The sequence below is a fragment of the Octopus bimaculoides genome, chromosome 3 (assembly GCF_046866305.1).
Source record: "Octopus bimaculoides isolate indiv1 chromosome 3, ASM4686630v1, whole genome shotgun sequence".
Lineage (NCBI taxonomy): Eukaryota > Metazoa > Mollusca > Cephalopoda > Octopoda > Octopodidae > Octopus > Octopus bimaculoides.
Genome location: NC_142930.1, coordinates 55,467,261 through 55,483,379, shown reverse-complemented (window position 1 = coordinate 55,483,379; position 16,119 = coordinate 55,467,261). Strand labels below are relative to the sequence as shown.

The 16,119-nt window shown below is 40.8% G+C and overlaps 1 protein-coding gene across 1 annotated transcript; it reads left to right on the top strand.

Moving 5' to 3' along the window:
* Positions 1–1,528: 1,528 nt before the first annotated feature.
* LOC149136545 (uncharacterized) lies at positions 1,529–7,174 on the top strand. The gene is made up of 2 exons (XM_089348364.1): positions 1,529–1,699; positions 4,189–7,174. The coding sequence occupies exons 1-2, from the start codon at positions 1,529–1,531 to the stop codon at positions 5,890–5,892; spliced, it is 1,875 nt and encodes a 624-aa protein (XP_089204490.1). The 3' UTR covers positions 5,893–7,174.
* Positions 7,175–16,119: the final 8,945 nt, after the last annotated feature.

Here is a 16,119-nt window from a genome sequence, read left to right as displayed (position 1 = left end):
AGGCCTTTAAGTTATTTCCGATCCTGAACAGTTTGACACAGCAATGAACATGGTATACTTTTTCTTTTCTCGAGTCAAATTGGAATTTCTCATCTTAGTGTTATCAATAATGCCTGAACTATACGTAGTAAGATAGAAATTTGGCGCATACTTCGCAAAATTATATTAGATCGTTTTCTATATCCCCGTTTCCACAAATAAGCTGCACATTCAGAGGTACATACGTATGTGTGTGTAATGCATACACACACACACACACACACACACACACTCACACACACACTCACACACACTCACACACACTCACACACACTCACACACACTCACACACACTCACACACACATGTGTGCATGTGTAGATATATATATATGTGTATGTAGGTATATATATATATATGTTTGTAGGTATATATATATATATATATATATTTACATACATACATACATACATATATATATATATATATATATATATATATATACATATATATATATATATATACATATATACATGCATATTTATATGTATATGGCAAATCAAAAACGGGAGATAGAATACATGATAATTTATTATTAATCTCGACAATTGTTCAATTGTTTCGACACATCTAGCATCGATTACCTATGAGTGGGACACTCAACAACTGGTTCAGGAGTATCCTGCAACGCAGATGTATCTCGTCGGGTGATATGTGATTTGCAAACAACTTGCACATGCAAGTGCTACCAGTCGAAAGCTAGGCATACCGGAAGCCAGCAAGTGTATGGGGTCATCAGAAGAAAATGAGCGCCGTTTCGAGGCCTGCCTCTTGATGGCATCAACGCGCACCGGCCCCCTCACTGATATGAGGCCCCGCTTGCTAGATCAGCAGGTTATCGAATAAAGCTCAATATTCTTCTAGCCATCGCTCATCATCTCTTTTTAACCAAATCCAGTAGCTAGCCTTTTCCACTGTAGTTTGGATATCGGTCATTTACTTTACGATTATTTAGGCCTGACGATAACAACAGTCGCCTACTATCTTCCACTCCAGATAATTCCTTTCCTATATCGTATATTGAGCTTGTTAACAGTCCCAGTTTCTCTACTGTAGATACTGTCATTTTACAAGGCGTTCGACATACCTTATTTTCAAACTGTTTATATTTTCCTTTCTCATTAGCAGCAGGCCACAGAACCCTCGATTTCTTCCGAGTACTATCTGATGCACCAGTTTCACAACCTGCAGTTTCCTGTCGGGAAGTGGTCTTTGCCGTACCATTTATCGATCTACTGTGGTTTGAGTCCGGAGATGATTTGCCACGTGTTTAACGATCAGATGATCCACACTGCTCTATCCTCTTCTTACAAGCCTTTCTCTGATGTATCTTCAAGCCTCTCTCGGTTGCGAAGGTCCTACAGCACAGCTTGCATCCAAAATTGTTTGCACTCCGTTCGCTGTTCGAAGGAATAGTCGTATTCATGTCCAGGTTAATTTTCGTGTTAACTGTGTTTGATTGATCCTCGACTCCCGCCTCTCGGTCAATTATGGGGCTGTCAGTTTCATTGGTATTTGTTACATGTTACAAAGGCGCGGATCGTAAGCGCGCAGCCTCCGCCATTCTTGGTGTCGATAGTCTTTCCCATTGTCCGCATACAAGCATCCGGGAAAATCTGAGCATACGCACACGTGAGGTTTGGGGCACTCATGGTCACAAAGTGAGTTAGCTATCTACTTGCTGTTTGTAAGACTCGAGTTGCCTACACCCTTATAAATCTACTTTCGCACAATGAAGTGGGAATGAATTGAGTAACCGTTAACATAATTTAATTTACTTTAAGGGATAGATGACTTAAGTTTACTTTTAAACCTCCCCATTCTTACAAACAACAAGTAGATAGTTAACTCGATTTGTGATCACGAGTGAATCAAACCTCACTTGTGTGAATGCTCACATTTTTGCAGATGCTTGTATGGGCGCCTGTACTAAGGCCATGCAGCTTGCCCGAGGGCATTTATACATCCATATTGTTAACGGTTGTTTTTAATAATTTTCTCACTGTATTGCGTGTTCATTTCTCATTCCATCTGTGATTTTAGTTTTAATCTTCTGGGTGTAGGAGTGTATGTCTGGAAAGTAGCTTGCTTACAAACCACATGGTTCCGGGTTCAGTTCCACTGCGTAGCACCTGGGGCAAGTGTCTTCTACTATTCTCTCGACCCGACCAAAGCCTTGTGAGTGGATTTGGTAGACGGAAACTGAAAGAAGCCTGTCGTATATATGTATATATATATATATATATATATATATATATATATATATATATATATATATAATATATATAAGTATGTGTGTGTGTATATGTTTGTGTCTGTGTTTGTCCCCCCAATATCGCTTGACAACCGATGCTGGTGTGTTTACGCTCCCGTAACTTAGCGGTTCGGGAAAAAAGCCGATAGAATAAGTACTAGGCTTACAAAGAATAAGTCCTGGGGTCGATTTGCTCGACTAAAGGCGTTGCTCCAGCATGACCACAGTCAAATGACTGAAACAGGTAAAAGAGTAAAGAGTAAAGAGTATAAATGAAAACATTTCCTCCGTCTGGCTGCTTTTCTTTCTACAAAACGAGAAGTTACATTGCGGAACTGTTATTTCAACGAGTTGTATCTATTTATCACCCGACGAGATACATCTGCACCACCGGATGCTCCTGAACCAGTTGTTGAGTTTCCCACCCATGAGGGATCGATGGTAGATGTGTCGAAACAATTGTCGTGATGACTAATAAATTTTTGTATATTCCATCTTCCGTGTTTCATTTGCCATATACATAAAGATCACTATGAAAGTGACCGTCCTTTACCAGTAAGCTACCAGGTGTAAACCATTCGTTATATATATATATATATATATATATATATATATATATATATATATATATTGTTTGTATGTGTGCATATGTGTGAGTGCGTGTAGGAATCGATGTAAATGAACGTGTTGTGATTTTGTTTGCTTCCTTCATATGTGTAAATAATATATAAACATGATGCCTAAATAAATGCAAAATACCAGATTTTTGATGTAAATTATATTTGATGCATCACTATTATATACTGTTGAGACACAAATAAGTTATCACAGAGTCTTTACATCACAAATTACATACTACCTCTTATTCTATTGATTTTTTCCCTTCAGTTTTCACACGAATATTAATCTGATCAAATTCTTTTGTGGGTTGAAATATATTCGTGCTTTCTCGAATGCAAATTGCAAAGCTTGTGCAAGACAGTATGCAATGCATGCACGCGTATTTTGAAATTGATTTTTACAGTCTATTTTCTCACGTTTTATATTTTTGGAACACTCCTGCTCTCCATCTCAATCTATCAATTTCTTTTTCTTCTCTCTCTTCTCTCTCTCTCTCTCTCTCTCTCTCTCTCTCTCTCTCTCTCTCTCTCTCTCTCTCTTTCTATCTAATTTTGTCTTTCTCGCCCTTTTGTCTCTCGACAGAAAGTAGCTTTCGTAATGATTATAGGTTCCACAACGTGTATAAGATCTTTCGATCAAGATGAAGTGTCCTTGATATTATATTGGTCTTGAATGCAAACAGAAATATTTAAACTGCAATCAATATTTAGCCAAGGAATAAAATAATAAAACGAAAATTAGACACATCTTCAATTAAGTCCAGAATACCTAGAAAACTACACATCAGTTAAAAACCTTAAATTATTTATTCACAGTCTTTCAAAAGGTTATTATTATTATTATTATTATTATTATTATTATTATTATTATTATTATTATTATTGTTCAAGCGGATGGACGTGTCTCCCGAAGCTCTGTAAGTTGTTGCCGTTTTTACCCGGAAATCTTTTGAAATCTGTTTTAAATTTTATATATTGTTGTAGCCAAGCCGACTAGGTTCTTGCGGAGCTAGTCGGTTAGGCGAGATTTCCCCCATTTAGGGGTGAATTCTTCGTTTGAAAAACTTCCATTTTCACATTTCACACGTATCATATCTGAAAAATGTCGGAAAAAAAAATAACAAGCTGTTCTCTTCTCTCTGCATCACTCCCCGACAAAAAGAATGACGGGTCAAGTCTTTTTTCACCCCGCCCAGTTAGTGCCATAAAAGGCAAAATGCCAGTGAAAAGAGCAGCCAGCTGTTCTCTTCTCTCTGCATCACTCCCCGACAAAAAGAATGACAGGTCAAGTCACATTCCACCTCGCCCAGCTGACGCCATAGTGGACAGTGTTCCTGATTCAGGTCTGTTTAACAGACTCTCTGCTGCTGACTTTCCAGCCCTCACCTCCACCATTGCTTCTACACCGGAGAGGGAGGAGGAAAAAAAGAACAAAGAAAACAAAGTAAACAACACGAGCAACAGTACCAAGACCACAACCAGTAGCCATTGTAACGGTTTCGCCTCCGCAGCTAAGCAGAGCTCAGAAGAAATCCAAGTGACAATGGCAGAAATAAAGAATGCCAAGGAATTGTTAAGAAGGGATGGCAATAATGTCTTCCTTAACACTCCACAAGCATTAATACAAGCAACGAAAAGAAAAACAATAGTATACAAGGTATTCAATACAAAATACCAAAAGATGGAGAATGCTACTACACAGAGATTGGAGTTAGCTCTAAAGCCGATATGGGGCCAAAAAAGCTTCGTAACCAAAGGGAAGCGCTTTGGAACAGTGGAAGTGCGCTTCCCAACGGAAGAGGATGCCATCCGGCACTCTACAACACCGTTAAAGGCGGAAGAATTATTACTCGTGCCGACATACCTTGGTCGACGTGTGACAGAAATAAAAATAAATCATGTGTCACCAGAACTGAACATCTCCTGGCTAGTGGCAGCTATGCTCTTCGACATTGAAGAGACTGCCACTATCCTAAAGGTGAACAGAGTAAAAGAAAAAAACTGGTTGGGCATGGAAATGCATCTCCTTGTTCAGATTGAACAAGATAGCATAAATACCATACCCGATGCCATAAACCTGCCGGATGGCAGTAGAATACACATTGCAGTAGAGGGGCGCAGACCAAAGTGCTACCTCTGCAGCAGTGAAAAACACCTAAAAAGAGACTGCCCCATCTACAAGCAAAGAATGGAGGCAGACAAAAACAGAAAATTGCAGCAACAACAACCAAAACCCTCCACACCACCAACACCATCACCACCAACACCATCACCACCAACACCATCACCACCAACACCATCATCACCAACACCATCACCACCAGCACCACGAAAAGCGACACCACCATCTCCATCCATCACCAAACCAACACCAACACCAACACCAAGAACCTCCACACCAAAAAAGATAACAGAACCAGCAACAACAGAAATTGTAAAAGAATCTTCACCAGATCCGACAAACATTCCCTTTCCAGATCAGATCAGCTCGGATTGTGCGAACACTGATAGTGAAAAAGGGAAGTGGCAAACTGTACCACCAACAAAAAAACGAAAAAGAAAGACAAAAGAAACAATTGACAAAGAGTGGAGGCGCGAAAAAGGTGAGCTTCCCAACATCATCGGCAACAACAACACACACTCACAACAAATAGCAACACCTTCTCCACCGCAAACACCAGCACTCACACACACCACAAACGTAACAGCCATCAACACAAAAAATGAACACTTATTAGACTTTCTAAAAAACAATACAAATGCAAACACCACAAATTTCATTATACCCCTACACAACGCACCGCCAGCACACATACTCACACTAAAAATAACCCAAGAAAACTATAATAAAATAAAAGAAAAGTTTCCGAATGATGTTGGGTCGCTAGGGAGAAGCTTCTCCCAGAGCCTTTATCAAAATTTAGTGGAGACACCCACACGAAAACATAGGGGAGCCACCCCACCAGAAAACAGTAAGTAGAGCCTTTTCTCCTCTAATACTTTCCTTTAAAAAAAAAAACATGGTAATTCTCAGAATCGGAAGCATAAATGTGAGAGGCCTCGGGTCGCCTTGGAAACAAGGTCACCTGTTGAACGACCTGAGGTCTTACAGTGTAGATGTAGCAGCCATTAGCGAAACCAGGCTCTCCAACCCGCAGGAACTCGCAGCCCTTTTTGGCGGGTACGAGATTTTCCTATCTCCGTGTCGGCCGGGAGCGGGCGGTGGAGGTACTGCGGTGCTATTTCGGAAAGGCCTAGACTTGAAAATAAGGGCAGTCTTCCTGGATCCGGAAGGTAAGTTGGTGGTCCTGGACGTCGATAGTAGTGATGGCGCTGCTTTCAGACTGCTGGCTGCCTACGCTCCGACAGGAGCAGGGCAGTCGGATTATTTCAAACGTCTGGAGGTTTTCCTAGGTACTTCTCGCACTTTAGTGCTAGTTGGGGACTGGAACGCTGTCCTAGACGAACGTATCGATAGGGTGGGTGCGGGAGCATCTAATAGGAAAGGGGGATGCAAGAGCCTCGCCAACCTGCTCAAACGCTTTCAGCTGTCCGACAGGTATCGACTAGACAACCCGAATGTGCTAATGTGGACTTGGACTAATCGCATCGGGTCGTCTAGATCGTACTTAGATATATTTTTCTGTAGGCCAGCGGATAAGGATAGCATAGGGTGTCCACAATTCAACATAGTCGGCTACACGGACCACAAATTCGTGATCTGTACGGTCGACTTAGATAGGCTCCATAGACAAGGCCCCGGTTACTGGAAGCTAAACACGTCGACAACGGCGTGCAAAGCCTACAGAGACCGGATTAGTTTATTAGTTAAGAGGGCTTTAACCGGGGCAATCATCAACAACAACTGGTGGTTCGCCCTGAAGCGGGCAATTAGAGCAGAATCAATTAGGTTTAGTAAGGCTCTAGCTGTAGAACGTAAGAAAACAGAGCGGGATTTAGTTAACAAACTAGACGAGGCTCTTGGGACAGGCATCGCAACCGACGTGTTAGCAGCGAAGTTGGCCCTCGACCAACACTTTGATGCCAAGCATGAAGGCTGCGTTGTCAGAGCTAAAGCACTTTCGGTAAGCGGGGAGGGGACTAAGGCCGCTCGATGGGCCCGCGTGGTTGAGGCGAAGCGTGGCAACAGAGCGACCATTCGGTCTTTGGTGGACCAGAACGACTGCGAGATTTCGGGACCGAAGCAGATGTGTTCGGCCTTTCAGCAGCACTTTGCTCAATTGTTCGGGACAAACGGTAGGACGGACAACGGAACAGATTTCGGTGTGTACCTAGACGGCCTGCCGCAACTCTCGACCAGCGAGGCCGAGTGCTGCGAAGGACCGATATCTGCCTGGGAAGTACGGGAAGCGATGAAAGGCTGCACGAGATGTAGATCGCCGGGTTTGGATGGTCTGCCTTACGAGCTTTATACGTCAATGCTAGACTTGTTTGCGGGCGTCTTGGCAAACGTCTACTGCAACTGGCAACAAAACGGGAGAATTCCTGCTTTTGTTTGTCGGGGAGTGGTGGCTTTGCTAAGAAAGGACCCAAACAAGGGGGACATTATAGGGAACTTTAGGCCCATCACTCTGCTCAACACAGAGTTGAAGATCTTGGCCAAGGTGCTAGCCAAGAGATTGGCGCCTGTCGTGGGCAAACTGATCGGCAAGGCGCAGACATGCGCTGTGCCGACCAGGTCTATCCACGACAACTTCCATCTCATGCGCTACATCATAGAGAGAGTGGGTAACGAAGCTGGCGCGGGTGGGGCTTTGATCAATTTAGATCAGTCTAAAGCCTTCGATAGGGTCGACCATCGATACCTGGCAGCTGTTCTCAAGGCAGCTGGTTTCGGTCCGGTCTTCCGCGGGTGGATAGCTGCTTTATACAGCGGCATCTGCTCGGTCATACGGGTGAACGGCCATCTATCGGAACCGTTCAACATCTCGCGTTCGGTTCGCCAAGGGTGTCCTCTCTCCTCCCTTCTGTATGTATTGACTCTCGAGCCATTACTGCGGAAGTTGGAAGCTTTGAGGGGCGTCCCGCGTGATCTGGGATGTGGAAGGAGCGTGTCTGCCTATGCCGACGACGTTACCGTGATGGTGTCGAGCCACAGGCATATTGACCTGATTGGCGAGACACTAAACGAGTATGAAGCGGTGACAGGTGCGAAAATTAACGCGGAAAAGTCAATGGGCTTGCAACTAGGCACCTGGAGGGGCAAGTCCATGCCGTCCAACAGCGTCGTAGGGCGCTGGACAGACGGATCCGTTAAACTGCTCGGGGTCTGGTTCGGTCCGGACCTCCAGTTGGAGAAAAACTGGGAAGAAGTGACGAACAGGGTGGCCAACCTCACCCAGAAATGGGCTGAGAGGAAGCTCTCCTTGAAAGGTCGAGCGGAGGTAGCGAATGCGTACATCGCATCCGTCATCTATTACCGTTTGACCGTCGTCCCTTGTCCCGACCGCTGGTTAACCAAGATAGTACGCTTGCTCTTCAACTTTTTGTGGAAGGGTCAGGTACCACTGGTCAGGCGCTCTATCTGCTGTCAATAGCCGCTGAACGGAGGCCTTGGCATGCCGTGGTTGCTGATGCGCAAACATGCGCTCAGGCTACGACATCTCAGGCGCTTCCTGGACGGTGAACAGGTGTGGTCGCCTTTCGTCAGACGCGATTTTCCGCAGCTCGTTTCTTTAACAGAGCTGCAATCCTGGATCAAACGTAGACTGAGAAAGGGCGCTTGGCACCTCGAGTGCCGCCAAGCTCTCACCGCCCTCAGTCAGGCGGGCAGTGCGATCGGTAGTAGATCCACTCTAGCTTTCTATAGAGGGTTAGTGGGAGAAAAGTGCGACGACGTTCTCGGGGAAACTCTAGGCGTCGAGGATAATCAGCTAAGCAGTCTGTTCAGGAGAACTTTCGGGGCGGGGCCCATGGATAATTTCCAAAGGTCCCTCGCCTGGCAGTGCTACCGAGGTGCGCTACCTGTTCGAGATAAACTCTACCGACATGGAAGTGCCGTCAATCGGGCCTGCTCGAGGTGCGCTCAGGACGACGAAACCGTTCTGCACGCACTCGTCCAGTGCCCGAGCATTGCTGACCTGTGGGTCTATATCGAACAGCTACTGTCACGTGTAGGACGGATCCGGCTATCAGCTGGATCCATCGTGAGAATTGACCCGCCGACCTCCTTTAACCAGGAGGGCAAGGCAATTTTCCTATGCCTAGTGGCTGTAGCGAAAGAGGTGATATGGTGGACCCGTTTGAAAGGGTTAAAGACAGACACTTTCCTCTTTGGCCAAGGCCTCATCAACTTTTTCAAGTTCCACTTGAAAAGGTAGATGAGAGTAGAGAGGGAAGTGCTGTCTCATAGCAAATTCGTTGAAAGATGGGTGACTTTGGAAAAATGGCCAGTATAAACGGACCAATTCTGAGAATACACCTGTAAAAAATAAAGGTAATGTAAAAGGAGAAAGGGCTCTATACCCCTTTCTTATTTTTTCTGACCAGGCTCCCGTGGTTTTATGGGTTTTTCCACGTGTAACCTTTCCTTTTTCGAAGCGCCTCCCCCTTTGGGAGTTCTACTTATTTATTTATCTATTTATTTATCTATTTATTTATTATATCTTTCTCCGTTTTCTTCCTCTGTTTAGACGAACTTTCCTACCTTTTCGGACAAAACCTTTTGTAACCTTCGTCCTGTCTTTGTCCTTATATGTCTTTAATTGATATTAGCCCTTGTGGCCAATAAAACGAATTAATTATTATTATTATTATTATTATTATTATTATTATTATCATGTTCGTCATCGTCGTCATCATCATCATCATCATCATCATCATCATCATCATCATCATCATCATCATCATCATCATCATCATCATCATCATCATCATCATCATCATCATCATCATCATCATCATCATCATCATCATCATCATCATCATCATCATCATCATCATCATCATCATCATCATCATCATCATCATCATCATCATCATCATCATCATCATCATCATCATCATCATCATCATCATCATCATCATCATCATCATCATCATCATCATCATCATCATCATCATCATCATCATCATCATCAGAGCAGTAAGTTGGTAATATTGTTAGTATGTCAGACAATATATTTAGCAGGTAGCATTTCGCCCTTTCTACATTCTGAGTTCAATTTCGACTTCACCTTTCATTGGGGGGGGGGGGGGGGGCTCGAGGAAATAATTTCCAGTTTAGTGCTTCCCCAAGAGTTTCAGACCTTGTACCAATAGAATAAAGGATCATCATCGTCACTATCATCATCATCATCATCATCATCATCATCATCATCATCATCATCATCATCATCATCATCATCATCATCATCATCGTCGTCGTCGTCGTCATCGTCATCATCATCATCATCAACTGCATACAAATACAGATAGTCCAATTTTTATAAAAATGTGTGCAACGCTAAGGGAAATGACGTGGATGAGAAAGTAGTTGTCTCGTTGCTATGGCAGTGATGGTGGTGGAGTGTGCTGCATTGGTTTCTTTGGTGATTGTAGTAGTGAAGATGGCTGCAATACCGTGGGTATTGATAATGGTAAATAGAGAATGATAAAAATTCATATAGAAAAAGACATAAACATAGAAACAGAGAAGCAAACAGAGACGAACAACAATAGATAAGAAAGACCGGAATTCTTATTCATAAGAGGGCCGACGCTCGTACTTGCCACGTCGATCAATTGATGATTGCTCTAATAAACAGGTAACTATTAATTCATATTTAAGTAAGAACAACTTATTCTGTTCTTATCTTCTCACACGACTCCTACTATAATAGGATTTACGATTGAATGTTTGAATGTTCGTAAAAAGGAGTGATTTGTGGAATTAAAAGGACTTGCTCGAACAGCGACCTCAGGTTATTTTATTTGGATGTGATAGCCATCAGCGAGACTATGGATTCCAAAATGCCATTATTTGCAATTGCCTAGACATACTAGGGTAGCCTGTGAGAATCTGGGCAGCAAATCGTTGTTCGTAGATGTGAGTAATTTGAAAGTGATACCCTAACGCTAATGGCTATGTATGCATCGAAAGAAGTTGGGAACCGATTCACCTAATGCTAATACCTAATACAGAACATTCTGCTTAGCAGTATTTTTAGGTAACTGTAATGGTTTCTTAGGAGCATGCCTGTATTACGTTAGGTCTTAGAAAGGACTGAAGCAGGAGTCTCTAAAATTTACACCATCTCCAAAGTGACGAAAGTTCGGACATCCACAGCAGATCGATAAGACTGTACTTTGTGCATTTGATATAACGACTGATGGAAACACATGAAAGGAATATGTAAAATTCTCCACATAACTGAATAGATGGTTACATGCATCGCACATCTCTGATTTGTACTATCAATCTAAAGATGTTACATACACAAGGACCGGTTACTAGAAGATTAACGCTTCTTTTCGGTAGTGAAGTAGAAACTGATGAGAACTATTATCAATAACAGATGTTGTAGGGGTTTTAAAAAGGAAATTGTATATAGAAGCTATAAGGTAGAGTAAAGTAATAACCGCAGAAAGCATTACACAGGAGGTTGGTTAATAACTAATTTAGAAGACCCTGATAAAAAATGTATTCGCTGCTGGAACTTGGCCGTTTCTTCGAAGCTAAATATGAGGGCAGCCTTTGTACTAAGACACGATAGAAGGTGTAAAGAAGCGTTGTGGCAACTAAAAGATTACACTATTCGTGTTGGACAGCCGGAGGCATATGATGTCAGTTCTTAAGTGAATTTTGTTTAAGTGTTCAAGAGAATAGGCTCACTGAAATCAGTGAGGTTCATTTCTTATACCGCTAGCATTCTGTGACTCATAACGGAAGAACTGGAAACTAAATCAAAAGTCCGAGTTTACCTCCTGAAATAGAAGACTATATGCCTGGCTGCGCGAGGTGAAAGTCACCGTGAGTGGATATTCTTCACTACGAAATGTAATATTGGGTTGGCAACTAAGTTCCAGTCGTTTTTTTAAATTTTGGAATTTATTGCGGTTTTTAAATTTTGGAATCTATTTTTTTTTCGAGAATTCTATCTTTGTATCATTTTGGAATTTTTTTTTTCTAGTTAATTTTAGTTAATTTTTGTTTATTTTCAGATCATTAAAATGGAATGTCAATTTAAGAAAAACGAGCATTTTCTACACCTCCTTCTTTTTGCATTTAATCAAGTTTCTAAGGCTGCAAAAGCTGCTCGCGACATTTGTGCAGTGCATGGAGAGGGTACCATAGCTGAAAGAACCGCTCGTGATTGGTATGCCAAGTTCAAAAATAAAAATTTTGACCTCAAAGACGCACCTCCTTCAGGCCGTCCAGTTGAGTTCGATAAGGAGCGATTAAACCAACTTTTGCACGAAAATTCACGTCAAACGACAAGGGAACTGGAAGAGAAAATGGAATCCTCCCACACTGCTATAGAGAAGCATCTTCACTCGATGGGAAAGGTTCAGGAGTATGGCGCATGGGTTCCGCATGCTTTAAGTGACAACAACAAAAATCAATGAGCCACAATCTTCGCTGGTTTGCTTGCTCGTCACCGCTCAAGTCATGGACACAAGCAACGATTTCTTTACCGAATCGTTACTGGCAACGAAAAGTGGTGCCTGTACATCAATATGAAGCAGCGTACGAAAGGGCTTAGTCTCGGTAAACAAGCGAAACCGTGCATAAAACAAGATCTTCATCCGCTTAAAATGACGTTGTGCGTATGGTGGGACTGGGAAGGGATTATCCATTACGAATTGCTTGAACGGAACCAAGCGTTCAACGTGGAATTCAATGTTCAACAGATGGAACGACTCAACATGGCTATTCAAGAGAAAAAACCTAATCGTCAGCATGGAGTTTTTCTGCTGCACGAAAACGCCCGCCCTCATATCGCCGATATGACCAAGGAAGCCATTCAAATGCATGGCTGGGAAGTGCTGCATCACCCACCGTACTCTCCTGATTTGGCACCAACAGATTTCCACCTCTTTCTATCTCTTTCAAATGCTATGCGCAGAGTTTCGTTCAATACTGATACAGAATTGAGAACTTGGTTGTATCAATTTTTCGAGTCGAAGTCGGTTGATTTCTACCAAGAGGTATTGAAAATCTTGTTGAACGTTAGGAAGAAATTGTAACCAACAACGGTGAATACGTTATTGATTAATTAGTTGTTATTTTTTTATTAAACCTTTTAAAAAATTTAAATCTAAAAAAAAAAAACAGCGGAAACTTAGTTGCCAACCTAATACATCAAGATTGTTTTTCCTCCTCTTAGCAGATGTCTGTCACAACTGGCACCATGCTTTAATGATTCCTAATTTTCCGAATTCACCAACTTGCAGCGTTTTATACACAACTACGAAAACTTGAATTATTACAGAAATATAGGTTACTTAAAAAGTGCAAGTCTAATCCATTGTGTCTATTCATGATGAACGCTTTACATAGCACAATTAACCAACTCAATTTAATTTCAAAAATCTATTATTATCCTAGATAATGACGCATAAAATTGCAACTTCCTATATCAAAACATACAATATATGCAATTTGCAGCCCTTTATAACTCAGACGCATGTATTCACAAGAGTAGGAAATATAACGGTGTACAGGGCTTACTGACTCAGTTTAGTAGTATTCCTTAAAGGAACACAGCATAAATTTCCCGTGATTAATTTTCTTGCTATACTGAATTATAATTATTATTCCAGAAGAAAGAAAGAAGGAAAGAAAGAAAGAAAGAAAGAAAGATAGAAAGAAAGAAAGAAAGAAAGAAAGAAAGAAAGAAAGAAAGAAAGAAAGGAAAAAAGAAAGAAAGACTATACGTTATTTCAGTATTGATAGAGAATAACAGTTCAATGATACAAGGAAGAGGAATCTGTGGTTTTTAGAAAATAAACCAGAAACATTAAAATATTACAAGCTATTAAAGTACATTTGCATAATTTACTTGCAGGTTGTTTGGAGCTCATGGTAAACATATTCTGAGAGCTAATAATATTTTTACAGTGCAAAATTACCAAAAGTAATAATCATCCATAGAGAATAATTCGGCAAATAAATAACCCAAAAAATTGCCGCACATAAAATCACGTAAAAACAAATGCATATGCATGTTCATGAATGTGTGTGTCCGTGTGGGGGGGGGGGGGGGGAACCCTTGTGTTATAGTGGTAGAGCGTTCCCGAACTGTAAATCTTTGCATAAGGCAAATCTTCTAACGCCAAATTTATTTTCTACTTGACTTTCATGTTATAAAGACAGATGAATTCTGATAGATTTTTTTTCGAAAAATGACAGAAAGAAAAAACAAACAAGTTGCATGACAAAATTCATGCATAAAAATTGTAATTTCTAAACACAGATAATATCATATGACGAAAAATAGGTGAGGGTATAAAAAAGAATTGAAATATCATAACACGGTATGTTCTTGCTACAAAAGATGTTCACTGTAGAGTGCGGGGATGGAGAGAACAGGACGGATAAAGGATTAAAAATTTTCTTGACAGGTGAAGGACTTATCTCGAGTTTCTTGATGCTTTTGAAGTTTATGATGTTTAGTACTTCTCAGTACAAGAACCGAGTTTATTATGAACATCTTTTTGTTACGTTTACAGTTAGGCCCGCAATCAGCAAAAACTTGCAGAGCTTCCCGCATAAATGCTGAAACTTAAGCAATATACTTTGCAGTTAGTTAGAATTGTTTGCATTTCCATATATTTGTATCCTCAGCTTGCTCTCTTTCTAAGGCTCCTCGTCAGAAGAGTTGATAGTGTTCTCTGTTGAGCACTAGCAACTTAGCCACAACATCCTTTATGAATTTTTCAAGCTCTACATCATTTGCAAGTGTCACAATATGTTTTCGAATTTGATGTAGAATTTCTGCTTGTGAAAATCTTTAAAGTAACGGACAGTGTCTGGCCATACATTTTTCCAAACCCCTTTACAAGTTATGAGTTTTACTTTATCCGATTTCTCAGCTATGTTATCTACAACAACCATTATGTTGAACTTCTTCCAGAATTCTCGAATAGTAGGTTTATCCACCCAGTCAATTACTTTCGTAAGTTGTTTGAAAGTTCTTCTTAACTAATTTGCGTTGAATTCTCTGTCACGCCGGATCTATTGACTGGAGGAAAGAAGTCGTATGTTGATGTATTTTACATTCACATTATCAGAAAGCTCCGTCATGTTCGTTGAATGACTTCGTGCATTGTCTAAAATACGCAATGCTTCGATGGAAATATTATGTCTAGGACTGTACCTTTCTACCTTTCTTCAGTAGAAGCAAAACATGTTTGTAAACCACTCTTCGAAAAGTTTTTTAACCATCCCGGCTTTCTTATTTAACCATCAAATAAGATGTAGATTAAATTTTGCATCCTCCTTTGATCTTCGAAACGCTAGGCGAGTAAAGACTTTCGATGTGTGTGTGTGTGTGTTTGTTTGTTTGTGCGTGTATGTGTGTGTGTGTGTGTCTGTGTGTGTGTGTGTGTGTGTGTGTAAATACAAGGATACTTACAAACATACAGACATATATAGACGCATAAATATATAATTTCATGCATTATTACATACATATACGCGTATATACATACACATACGTACATACATAAATTAGAGGATTTGCACATTTATGCATACATATTCATGGATGCATAAAGTAATATGGATAGAAAAATACGTTAGAGAGATTAAAAGAAAGAGAAAGAAAGACTGAGTAAAAAAATTGCTTCTCATTGTACGTAAATAAATAAAAAAACATTAAAATAATGAAATACAGAGGAGTATTAATGTACCAAATCTAAACATGCATGTGTTCATGTGTGTGTATATGTGTGCGTGAACGGATGCAAGCATTCAGAGATATCAACAATCTGAAACTTTAAAAAAGCAACCCAAATTTAGATCAGTTTAAGACATAAAGTTACAACATGAAAATTGAGGCGGAAAGAGAGATAAATGTAAAATAACAGAAAAAATATTACGAATAATCGCAATTTTGGATTCATTTATAAATTTGGATAGAAATTATCGGTAAATTTCACAGTCTTCATTTCTTTTTAATATCTACAGTTTTTTTCCTTAAATCTTCATCAGTGTTTTTATGCTCCCAATTGTTATTGATGCACCTTTCTCTCATTCAGTTTT